The sequence below is a fragment of the Patiria miniata genome, unplaced genomic scaffold (assembly GCF_015706575.1).
Source record: "Patiria miniata isolate m_02_andy unplaced genomic scaffold, ASM1570657v1 HiC_scaffold_10, whole genome shotgun sequence".
NCBI lineage: Eukaryota > Metazoa > Echinodermata > Asteroidea > Valvatida > Asterinidae > Patiria > Patiria miniata.
The window spans coordinates 10,988,185-11,001,229 of NW_024037048.1; the positions used below are offsets into that span (position 1 = coordinate 10,988,185).

The 13,045-nt window shown below is 39.1% G+C and overlaps 1 protein-coding gene across 1 annotated transcript; it reads right to left on the reverse strand.

The window, feature by feature from the left end:
• Nucleotides 1-2,846: 2,846 nt before the first annotated feature.
• LOC119737927 (pentraxin fusion protein-like) lies at nucleotides 2,847-8,475 on the reverse strand. The gene is made up of 8 exons (XM_038212599.1): nucleotides 8,296-8,475; nucleotides 6,886-6,943; nucleotides 6,489-6,626; nucleotides 5,935-6,027; nucleotides 5,433-5,666; nucleotides 4,890-5,024; nucleotides 4,080-4,169; nucleotides 2,847-3,634 (listed from the first exon to the last, which is right to left on the reverse strand). The coding sequence occupies exons 1-8, from the start codon at nucleotides 8,374-8,376 to the stop codon at nucleotides 3,402-3,404; spliced, it is 1,062 nt and encodes a 353-aa protein (XP_038068527.1). The 5' UTR covers nucleotides 8,377-8,475; the 3' UTR covers nucleotides 2,847-3,401.
• Nucleotides 8,476-13,045: the final 4,570 nt, after the last annotated feature.

Sequence of the window (13,045 nt, forward strand, 5' to 3'; positions counted from 1 at the left end):
GAAAGAAAATTATGACGATTTAAATACATAGTTTGCTTACACTGTAATTTCCTTAAATTATATTGATGTCACTCCTTTACGGCTCCTGTCATTATTCGGGATTCTTGTGGCAAGTATCATGGCAAAATATAGGACAAGATTTCATATTATTGCAGAGTGTTTATTTTGAGATTTCGTCTTTACAATAACTTTGCTTACATCGCGAATTGACAAATGTCGGTGCGCGGTGAGCAGTGTTAATATAGCGCGCCCTCGTTTTGAAGAACTTTTTGACGATTTAAATGCAGAGTATATTACTGACAAATTACCGTAAAGGGTACCCTAATAATTGTACTTAAAACCCCTAGCGCGTGGGGTTTGTGCACAAACCTTTTCAGACGGCCTTTCACGCTCAATTGACTTCGGCAAAAAACTGCAAGCCTCATCATAAAGAATAATTTAAGACAGAAGTACCGGACCAACTTTTACAAGAATGTATTCGTAACGGTGTGTTTTCCGTTTAATTGGCTGATTTTCTTGAGACCGTGGTTTCATTTTGGCAATAATGATCTTTCTGTGTTACAAAATGTTTATTGACGCTTAGAATCTTTATGTATTCACTCAATATTCAACAGGCTTGTTGTGCCAGTCATGCTTAACATATAACTAATATTGAGTAAAAAGTAGACTCTAATGGCTCGGGCAATATCCCATACAATATTGAATGTATTAACGACTTCGTCGAGTAATTATTCATAATATGTCACGATGGCCAGCATAATTTCACAATAACTCGTCCAAAAACAAAACCAAAGTGACCGAAACAACTCAGTGTTTAACAATGAACAACAATCCGAATGAGTCACTTTCATATTCACTTTCACAAACTGCTCGTTGGTTAGAGCAATAGCCTAAAAATACATTCGGATTGAATATCATCGTATTGACAGAAAACACTCTCTGGTTCGGGTAATAAGTTGTGGTGCCCCTTTTCAACTTTGACCTTATGCTAATGAGCGTGCTTGGTCAGCCATCTTTTGTTCTCGTGTCACCGCGTGTTGAAAGTCCTTCACAGTTATCGGAACTTTCTCCGTGATTTATTCCAGCTCGGAACTTGCTGAAAGTATCAGCATTTGTACAGTTGTATCCAGTTGTTATTGTACTTTATTTTGGATCGTGCAGTTGACGATCTTTAAGCGAACTCACCTCGTTTGAGGGAGACTTTTTCTCGCGAAATCGAGAAGCACTTTCGCGGGCCAACTCGCCCCCACGGACTTCGCGTGTGCTCGCCCCCATTGGATTGCTATACACTCGCGTATTACCCGGAGTGTTTCGACTTCGTCGTCGGTGTCCATAACACGAACTATAGGGTGAGTTGTTGCGTTCTTATTTATGTAGCTTACCACTACAAAGTCATGATTTACTGATTGTATTGAAAAGAAATTCGTCCTACAAGAAAGCACATCAGATCGAAACACTTTAGTGTTTTATACGTGAAAAAAATTAAATCCGAATGAAAGCAACCTTGATGGCAAAAAAAGTCACATTTCTTCTCGAGCAATATCGTCTTTATATTCGTGTACCAGCTGATCCCTTCAAATTAATTGAAGGTTGTTCTCTCCGTGACTTTTTATTTAACACCCTCAAACGATGTTTTTGTAATGTTTTCATTTTCGAGCAATACACGGGTTTTGCAATTCGAGCGGGAAAATTGGCCACGTTAATTTTATAAAATAAAATAAATTCCGAATTATTTGCGGCCCGCAAATACTTAAAGCGGAATCGTGTAGCATCAGTGGCCCAAAAAGTACCAAAAGTCTTAGTCCTTTTTAAAGAGGGTTTTATAAGCAAAAAGTTAACAGACAAATGTAGCTTCATCGTTAAAAATCAACATACCGATAACAAATAGAAAGTCTGTTGAAGGAAATAAATTTTTGTTAAAGTTACGCGCACGTGAAAAACAACGTTAACTTCACCTGTATTTCGACCGATAAATTAATACGAGAGAATATCAATACATGTGCCACGGTTTCCAAAATGCAGCGCAGCACACAACATTTGTTCCTAATTTTCCTTGGTGAAGTTAAATTGAATGTTCAGGCCAAAAATACGTGGCAGAAATTGCAAAAGTCGCAATGCCTCTTGATTTTGTATCTCTCTACGCCAGTTTAGCGTCTTAATTCGCTTTGAACAAGCTTTAAGCTTTTTTAGGCATAAGATTTCATTTTTAAAAAAGGAACATTCCGTTCGAAATATTAACATAAATAAATGTTACGAAAACTGTTTTTTACAACGTCAGGATTTGACAATTTTTTTAAGAAAGATCAAAACACTTTCAATTTCTCGTTTATAACATTTGTCAAATGTTGTGTGAATATAATGTGCACAAACGTATTGAGCAAATCACAATTCTGATCTCCTTATGTTTTGTTTCCGGTAAGGGTTCTTTTGAATCAAATTGTTTAACAAGAAAACATTTTTTTTTAGTTGCCATGTGCGCTGACTTAGCCATCAAGATCACCTTGATTATAATTATGAGCGCATGCGCGCAGACTACACGATCCACACCCCGAGCACCTGATTAAAGTATACATCTCATGTTTCTCATGAATCTTGTGATTTTTGAAATAATGACAATAAGTAAAATCTTCAAAATTAGGTTGGCGCAGACAGTCTTGTTTAAGGCATGATGCCATTCGTACCATGGTTACCACCATTACATCATCACCTCTAAAAAAAACAACAACGATACATCAGAGAAGGGATGTCATGCAAGTAAACATTTTATTCTTCAAAAAAGTATGCACCAAAAAATGAAACAGAAACAAAAGAGCTGTAATACAGCCATTCAATGGAGTTGCTTGAAAACTTGCAAATAAAAGTTGCAAAAAAAGCTGTAAAAGAAAACTTCTGTGATTCATTAACCACCACCAACTTTTAGCGATGCAATATGCAACTTGTAACGTTACAGCGAAACAACCAGAAACCAAACAAAATCTTATTTTGTGAGAATTGAGTCACCCAAAAGGGTAGAAAAAAACGTGACTGGTAATTTTTTGAGTTATCTTCACATGTGAAAAAGTTAATTATCTATGTCCATGGAAAGACAGTCGTCCAACCAATTACTAGTCATTGGTAAACGTGTTAGGAGTAGTCCCATGTTAATTTTCTTGTGAAAAGTTGCAGACACATCGTACCATAAGCTGCGAAAGTAAAGTGCTTGGCTCTTATTCAGGCAAACAACAAATTAAGTGCCTTGTAATGCCTACTTTTTTAACATTTGGCAAGGACAAACCCATCCACCAGATAAAACAAAACAAAAAATCAGGCTTAATTCGAAGTCGGGCGTCATTTAATTCGTAATCGCGTTATGATTTGTAAACTGGTCTTTTCGAATTCGGGTCAAGAAGGTGATAATATTCTTAGCACTGTCCGGAAGACAGCACTTCAACGTAGACCTCACAGAGTTGAAGAGTCGCAGTGCCCGGAATATCGACGCTCACGTAGCGCGCCCTCAACGGTCGACCGCACTCAACCACGATTGTACCGCCCAGTGGTTGGGCTTGATCGGCAGTGATTGGTGCCCCGCATGCCTGGTTCCCAATAACGGTCTCCCTTGATCCAGCACGAACAATTGCGTTTTTCAGACGATCACCTGTAAATAAATCAACAGTTCGGATTGATAGGAATTGACAGGATTTATATTTATAAGTTGTTTTACTCTTTTGTTGTGTTTTGTCATGTTTATCTCTTTTTTTACAGCTTGTTCAAGAAAAGGACTTATTTCCAAATGATCAATTAAACTGTATTTGCTATTGGGCTTTATTAGCCTGAATAAAATACACGTTAAAGTAATTGTACTGACTTCATGTAATGTGGACAGTCATTGCTTATCGTATTACAAAGAATTATAGTCTTATTTTGTGCCTTATAAAACAATGATTTGTGTGGATTGAATAATGTTGGTGATTGTAAGGTATGTGTGAGTAGCTTGGAAAGCTAAGGCATGTTTGTACGCATACCCGGAAACACAAGGGTCATATTTTCCTGTAATTCAGTATCCCAACTTTTGTGTCCAGTGAATATATTGTTATACTTACTACAACAGTCTCCGCGGTTCAGGATGGTAACCTTAGTAACGCATTGCTGACTACCGAGATCGACTCTCCACCAGGGATTCTGCTCGTTATCTTATCAAAAGAGAAAATCCATCAGTTGTTTTCCGACTAGAAACATATGTTGTTGTAGTTGTTTTTGTTGTTGTGCTCGTTTATTAATATAAGAAGGGTTCTCGAAAAAAATGCAATTAGGCCAAAAAAAATACTCGGTCTCTAGTCAGTTCGCGCGTCGATTTTAATCATGCGCGTCAACCTTTTTTTTTTCTTCAAATTAACACGGAAGCTACAACAGCGCCCTCTTTTGCCGCACCTCCTCGAATGTTCGTACCAAGGAGCACCAAGGAATAGGGACATTGCATCAAGACAAAAGGGCACTAAGGCAAATTATGGAGGACACCTATGTATAATGAGGACACAAAAAAGCAAAATAGTACCCACCTTGTCTGTACAATTCAAGCTTGAAAAAAAAAATCAGCCACCAAAAAAAAAAAAAAAAAAAGACTAAACCGACTATTTGGTTTTGTTTTGGCCTTACAGAAGACAAGTTTTGCAGGTTTGCATAATGGAAAGTCTAAAGAAGTGAGGTTTGCGGTAGCATTATGGCTGCAATAGTCAAATTTATATTGTTACTTTGTGTTGCTCTGGTGAATCGCTTCTCCCTTTTTGGTCGATGTTTCAAATAAGGATTCATTCATTCATGATGTTTGTTTATTATTTCACCTCATACATATTTATGAGCCCTAACGCGCAATTCTCTGATTGGTCGTTGTTTCAAACGAGGATTTATCTTACTTGTGTGTGAGCAATGACTGTCGGGGTACAAGATGGTCGATGAGCTACCGTCAACAGCTTTGCCCGCTGGATATAGTCCTGAGCCGTGGGAAGAGCTTTGTGTGGCTGGTTTACCTACGATACCGAACCTCTTCGCTTTTTAAGGGGAAAAAGGGAGTTTAAAGTTGGAATAAAAACCTCAGATTACGAAATTGCTATGAATTTCTAGTTTCATTCATGAACAAAAGAGGTTCAACATTTCCAAAGGGACACGTCATCTTTTAGTGACTCAATCGATTCGCCGAAATATTAACCAAAACAAGCGATACTGTAAATAGTTATGAGAACCTGCTAACAGGATGAAAAAAAAATACAATGATGCTTACAAGACTAGGCTAATTGTCGAGCTGGACCTACACTTCTAGTTTTAGGATTTGAGGATTCTGAATCAGTCAGTCAGTCACTCACTGAAGTGACTCGGTCAGGTAAAATGCAAACCTGTTGGCTGGTCCTTCTGGTCCAGCAACTCTGGAAAATACCACATCGTCTATTGAAGAAACTTACTTGCGCATTGGTCCAGGGGGACTTCCTCCACAGTGACCTCACAAAGTTGCAAGGTGCCCGTACGGGGGATATCAACGCTGATGTAGCGTGCCCTCAACGGCGAAGAGCAATCAAACACGATGGTTCCACCGTGCGGTTTGGCTTGGGCAGCGGTGACATGTGAGCCACAGGTCGGGTTGTCGGTAGCAGTGGGGCTGTTACCAGCGCGGACATTAGCTCCTGCCAAACGTTCGCCTGCAAATTAAATTTCCAAAATAATAATTGTGTTTTGTTTGTGTTACGAACGCAACATACGCATATGGATGGTAATGTAGAAGTTGCCACAATTTTGAGGCCACGGGGTGCACTGCAAGAGAGGAGTAGTGTCGATAGTTAAGAAAAAGCTCAAATGTGTACAGTCCAAACCTTGAGGATTGAGGTCGGGTAGTAATATGGCTGTACATTATTCCCATAATTATCGCATAAAATTATCTCTTCCTTAGGCCTAATATTAATGACTTACTGCAGCAGTCTCCACGGTTCAGAATTCGGACTTTGCTGATGCAGTGTTCCTCCCCCAGATCGACCATCCACCACGGATTTTTCGAATTACCAGCTGAGCGAAAGAAAATAAATAGAACATTTGTAAAATAAGTCAAATATGGTGTAGGCTTAAAGACGAATTCACACAAATGTTGTGTCGATTGTTTACATTGTCGATTGTTTAATACTTCAGATATGTCACGAAAACAACTAGAAATATACAATCATGATCAAAATGAAATAACCGTCTGAAAGTGCCATAAAGGTATCCATTGTTGCAGTAAGATTGATTTATTTCAGGCCTATTTAAGTAAATGTTGGTGATAGTAGAATTATTTACATCCTCGCTCTTGTCTTCTCCACATGTTTTAACTATATTTTTATAAACATGTCATATTTTTAAATAATTTCCTTGCGGATTGAAATAAATATAAAAAAAAAACTGTCGCATTCTACTAGGCCATTTGACACTCCATTTCTGTATTTTATTTTTTTTTTCATTTGGTTTGGTACCCAAAAGACGAAGACTCTTACCAGTGTGAGAACATTTGGCATCGGGATACAAGATGGCTGAGGAGCTGCCATCTACGGCCTTTGACGATGGGTACAGATAACTACCTTGAGTAGAACTCTGCCATGTCACCTTGTCCACGATGGAGAGAGGTTGGCCGCCTGCAATGAAAACACAATCACAGAAGGGCAGACAAGATTGAACCGATATAGGAAACCTTTCCACCAGCTAGAATAAAAGAAAATACCGTAAGCTTTGTGATAAAGTTGTGGTGCTCGACCACTCTGGTACACAGGTGGAGAGTGCGCACTACTTACGCGCGCCCAAAAATCAGAACGCTGGCCGTCTTTTTTTTAATTTCTTGTTCATATATTTTGTTTCATCATTGAAAAAAAAAACAATATGGATGTGTTTATATACCTGCCACCTCCTTTTCTTCAGCTCTCTCTAGCACACGTTCAAGCAACTCCATTTCAACCTGAAAGTGTATTTTAAAAATTCAGAAAAAAAAAAACAGATATATAATTTGCAATTCTTGATTTAAAAAAAAAAGAAATGCAACGAATCTCTCCAACAGTTTTGTTGTGTTAAAGGCAACTGATATTTCAACATTGGCTACTCAAAATTGCCTTAATGGTCCATCAAAAACTTAGTTGTCAGCAATGCTAGCTGCCCTAAGAAAAAAAGTCCTGGGTACGACTTTACAAATGCTATAGTTTTAAAACTCCATCAAACTCAGGGCAGGATACTTAATATGTACACCTGCAAACAGGTCAAGTTCACATTGTGCGTGAATGGTACGTAATTCTTATTGCCTTTAACATATTTTCACTACATGTTTTTGTTTGGCCATTTTTTTGTCATAACAGTGTTTGAGGCATATCCGGCAAAAGATACGAAAAAAAAATAAGGGAAGCTGAACCCGCCAAGAATAAACAATGTTTTCAAGGTACTGACGGATATTCAAAGCCGAATTTGATGCCTTGCTGGAATCAAAAAACAAGTTCAATGTAAAGTAAATCACCACTTGCCAAATCCAAGTCGATTGCACTGTGTTCCGTTCAAATATTGTTTTGTTAAAATATCTGGAAAATATGACTTTCACTTTTGCGTCTGAAAAGTCGTTTAGTAAAAACAAAATTAGTAATAACAGGGTGCCACAACAATCTAGAAGGACCACCTATGTCGAATTTCATGTTTTTTATTTTAGATAAACCAATTCAAATTGCGATTTGTTACTTCGTTGGAAAAGAATAATTAGCCGTTGCGATGAATCAATGCCAGGGGGTCCGCTCATAAGTCCGACGCCTCATATAGGTACGACGCCTCATACGTCCGACAAAATCGCATCCCCTAACCAAATAAAGGCCAATAAGTCCGACACCTCGTAGGTCCAACGCCTCATAAGTCCGACGCCTCATAGCTCCGACGCCTTGTAAGTCCGACAAATTGAACGCCTCGTTTTGCCGTTGTCGGACATATGAGGCGTCGGACGTATGAGGCGTCGGACCTATGAGGCGGAATAAATAAATTTTATGCCTCATAAGGCCGATGCCTCATAAGTCCGAAATTCGGACTGATGAGGCTACGGACCTATGAGGCGTCGGACTTATGATACGGCCCAAATGCCAGTATTCCTTGGCTAATGAGACTTGCGAGTTGTCAGATTGTGAAACCCCTGGCCTTACGAAAGGTTGTGGTCATCAAAATGGTCTGGTTATGTAGCGTAAGATATTTGTCTTTACACTACGCGAAATAAACTTCATAGTCAACATTCGTTTTTTTTTTTTTATCTTTTGTTTTTGAGTTGAGAGAAGAAAACCATCTCACCTCGTTCATGGCGTCGGCGATCTGGCACCCCACGATTCCCAGCACCAAAACAGCAGCAGATAACCAGCGAAACATTCTCATCTTGATTTCACAAGCTCGGAAGGGAAAACGTTCTATCAAGCAAACTACAGCCTATCGATCGCTATCGAGACCACAAACAAGAGTGAGGGAGCGGCAGAATGTGTTATGCTTTTATACCCCGACACAGGCCTCCATCCCATAATATTTACTTAAAAAGGAAAGAAAAATGCGCATGACTATGGCGCATAACTTACAATTGCTGTATGGGGTCGTATGGGTACCTGGTAGAAAGAAATTCCTTCATTGGCAACCGAGCTAAAGCAAGGGTAGTAGTGGAGCGCTAGGAGCGTCATTATTATTATTACATATTATTCCAAATACATACATTTACATATGACCTTGTATCCAAAATGCATGTACTTGAATAAGCTGATAGAGGGACATATCAAGTTTCTAGTTTTCGTTACTGATGTTAGATGTTGTTATTTTTGAATGTTTTTCTTCTGTCAACAGGTTAGATCTCATCCACACTATAGAGCTTAAATAAGATATTTAAATAAAACCGCAGCTGCAAGTTTACTGATCTTTTGTTATAGTCCACCAAAACTGAAGACGTCAACGAAGCGACGATCCGTCTCGATTTCACTAGTTTCATTGTACATAGAGTTCATAGTGATTTTATCATTCCATTCGGTGATTTCATCATTCCATTCGGTGATTTCATCATTCCATTCGGCGATTTCATCATTCCATTCGGCGATTCATTCATTCTATTCGGCGATTTCATCATTCCATTCGGTAATTTCATCATTCCATTCCGTGATTTCATCATTTTATTCAGCGATTTCATCATTCCATTCGGCGACTTCATCTATCTTTGACGCACCGCTAGAAGGCGTTCTTTGAAGTAATGGCGACATCATACCAATTTTCATAATTGACATTCCTTACTGATTACTTGCCAAATTTATATAACTCGTTCAATTCCTCCGATTTCACGTTATATTCAATTTCCTCTTCCGATCCCGGTCCAACGACCAAGTGCCCTGAATTCAAAATATTGCCATAGACACTTTGTAAAGCTGATTCAAATTCACGAACTGTACACCCCAGAATACCCCTCGGACTTCAGTAATTACTGGCACATAGCCTAAAGATTTAGCATCAATTACTGAATCAGATGTACACTTGCCAAAGATGATCTCAAATATCTACAAGATAGAGTAAATGGTCCTACGCAGTAAGTTCACACTTACTTTCTATCAACAGAACAAGGGATATTTGTCCCCATTTTTTCCCCACCAATTCCCTCAAAGCCCCGCCTTTATTTCGTCACATTGATGCCAAAAGGCTTGGATTTGGGTCATAACATTGTTGCTGTATGTTTTGAACAGAAAGTGGTGCTCTGCGAAAGTGAATTGTTTATGTCTCTTCCTGCTTTAAGGTAAACAAGGGTAAGGCAGTCAACAAGTACAAAATAAATAGAGCAAAACAAATATAAATTTGGCACCACCTTAGCAAACAAAAAATGACCAACCGGAACAAATACCATTCCATTCACAAAAAAACGAGTGTTTGGGCAGCAAAAAACATGTCAATTACTGTTATCATAAGCCGAATATTTAATTGTGTCGATTGGTGTGTAAACAAAATAAATTTCCAAATGGAACAATCACATGGTGAATGGAATATGATGTACATGTGATGGGCACTGGATTGGTCAGACCTATAGAAGAAAATGGACACATGATCACTTTACACTGTACAGGTTTCCTTTATTTGATTTCAAAAACACTGTGCCAGCTATTGTGCAAAGCTTCTGCCCCATGAGTGCAGGGGCATCAATCCGTCGGGTGGGGATATGTCCCCCACTTTTTGACCGGGGGGAGGGTGGGATATTAAATCACCCCCGAATTTCTTGTAATGAGAGAAAAATGCGTATTTTGAGGTTTTTTTCCGAACGTCCCAACAACTTAGATGTATTCAAAAGCACTTGAAAGTTGAGAAACAAAGTACAAAAGCTTTAAACCTGTAAGCGCATACATTGATATACATCTTTATCCTGAAGAGCGCCCCTAGTATAATGTGGTGTCCACGCCCCCCCCCACGCTTTTCGAATATCTACGCCCAGGCAATTTTAGGATTGTGGTCACCCCCCCCCCTCGCCACCACAGATTTAAGCCACTGCATGAGTGATTATCTGAACAATACATTGATAGCCACATGATATAATTCATAGCATGCCTAGATGTATTAGGGCTTAGAGAGAAGAGGGTGTGCTTTTGAATTGGAGGAACAGTCTTTGATGAAAATCCGACAACTGGATGTCGAAATTGTTCACTTCCAGCCCATTCAGTTAGGGTTGGAGAAAAAAACACCCAATGAGAACAATCCTCATCAAAACTTCCTTGTGCTTTCATTTCCTTGTGCAGATCTCCTCTGGGAAACTTCACATGTGACCTTTCGGAAACCATCGTTCCTCTAGTAGCCCTCCTGGAAATGTTTGATGACCCCCTGCCGCTCCCACCATCAAACTCCCTGGAGAACATCAACCGGACCTTCCGAGCAGCCCACATGTCACCGTTTGCTGCCAACGTGGCATTTGTCTTATACGGCTGCACCACCGACTCCGCTGTGACATACCGTATGCAGATGCTCCTCAACGAAAGCCCCGTTCAGCTCGGTTTTTGCGAGAGTCAGTTCCGCACCCTGGAGGAATTTCAGGTGGGACTTGAGGCAAGGATTGGGACTAGCAACTTCACTGAAGAATGCATGCGCTCAAGCGCTACAAGACGGGACAACTCCAAAATAGAGCCTATGCATGTAATGCTATACACTTATATATATATATATATACTTAATTACAGACGTATTTCACCTCAATTTGTTTCCCAGATTATTTATTAGGCACCACTTAATACATTGTACATTCTTAACAAAAGTAACAACATCTCGGCGGTTGTACCATACGTATCGCATTTTATTGTGTGTTGAGAAAAAAACGTTTTAAAGTTGGTCACTATTTTGTAGGCTCATTCCATATACTCCCTGTGTAATAATTCAAACTGTTTTTTTGAGTAGTAAATTATAGATTAAACTTTATTATATGCAATCCGTTTGCATCTGAGTTGCTTTGTTTTTGAGAAATTCAGTTCCCAAGATACTCATCACTTCGTGAAACAGATTTTTATCATGTTCATCGTATGTCATACAACGCGCGTAATAGTGGCCGTGTGCCAGATACGGAGATACGTCGGTTCGTGAAACGCTAAATTAGCACTTTTTGTGTCGACGCTGCTTGGTGACGTCATCGCACTATGGGAATTAGCGTGTAAAGCGGCGTATCTTCGTGGTGCAGCATTTTTGATTTTTTTAGAGATACACTGCACAGTCTAATTAGCGCTCTTAGTTAATTAGAACTCAGATCGGAATAAAACTTATTGAGAATGAGCACTTTGATGGAATAATTTTTGACAAAAACTCAATTTGGCAAAAAATCTAGATACGCCGGTTCGTGGTGAGACCGACGATATATAAAGGTCACTATTTTATGAAAGAAAATCATCAGTTTAATGAAATACGTCATTTTTTTTTGTGTTATTAATGTGACTTGGTTATGTGACATTTAAAAAAAGAAACAATCAATCATTTGTGGATGTATTGCCAGCAACTTTACCGACTTTAATTACTTGAAAATAACTAGTTTTGCGGAGAGGGTTTACGATGTAGGATTTCTGCGTACATCTAACAAATCTCATTATGAACTGGCCTTGAACAGATTAACGGTTTACTTGTGACAAACAAAAATAAATAAATAAATACCATAATAGGCTATCAGCTTCGGTCCATTAATTGGGCCACCGGTATCCAATCAGTTGCCGTGTCACGCGTAGCTGCTCTATTTTCTCGTCCACACAACTTAACAGCAACGCGAGGCCAGCGAACGATGACCGTAAAAAGGGCTCCAGAAAATTCGCAGTTTTCATGGCAAACCACAACCGATCCAAACAAACAAAGTTGTTTTAGGTTGTTAAAGACCTATACTTCATACATCTATCAAGGTATTTTTTTCTCAAAAAATGGATTTCGATGCATTTTGACGATATTATTTCACGGACAAATCGACTAAAAATTAGGTCATGAAATGTCCGGGTTTTTTTCGAGTACGACGAAAGTCTCCCAAATGTTGAGGTAATCAAAGGAAAGATTGAACCTTCTTCTACAAAATATCTCGTGAACGTGATGTCGTTAATATTTTAAGAATTCGATGTACACCTAATGTTTCCAGCAACTTCCATTTTTCACAACACGAAAAGATCGTCGCCATTGTAAAGCATAGAGCGAGGAACCCAAACACGGTGTGACCTTGTGACCCATACGCCCACTGATTGGTCGAGCTCGCGCTCGAGTATGGCCTGCTTAATATTCATAAGTCAATCATTGCCGTGCTATTCACAATGTTTTCAGGCCAACGTACATGTACGTCGGCGTACGTTTACACGCGTACATTGTGATTGCAAATCATGAAATCTCGCAAAAGTCTTCATTTTTCACCGGCGATTTGGACCAAACATTAGAAGTCTCCTGCACGTGTTTCACACAAAAATGAAGCGTATACTTTCCTCTATCTACTAAGCCTTGCCATTTGTCTCGGCCTTTTTTAAGAATCGAATGTACACCTAAAAACTATCGGCCCTCGATTTTGATGATAAAAAAATATGATTTTGTT

Excerpts from the sequence above, each read along its gene's own strand:
- LOC119737927 (XM_038212599.1), bottom strand. The coding sequence starts at position 8,376 with ATGAGAATGTTTCGCTGGTTATCTGCTGCTGTTTTGGTGCTGGGAATC. Across the intron at positions 5,667-5,934 it reads GAACCGTGGAGACTGCTGCA|GCGAACGTTTGGCAGGAGCT; the intron begins GTAAGTCATTAA and ends TTTAATTTGCAG. Across the intron at positions 5,025-5,432 it reads CCCCCTGGACCAATGCGCAA|CGAAGAGGTTCGGTATCGTA; the intron begins GTAAGTTTCTTC and ends CCCCTTAAAAAG.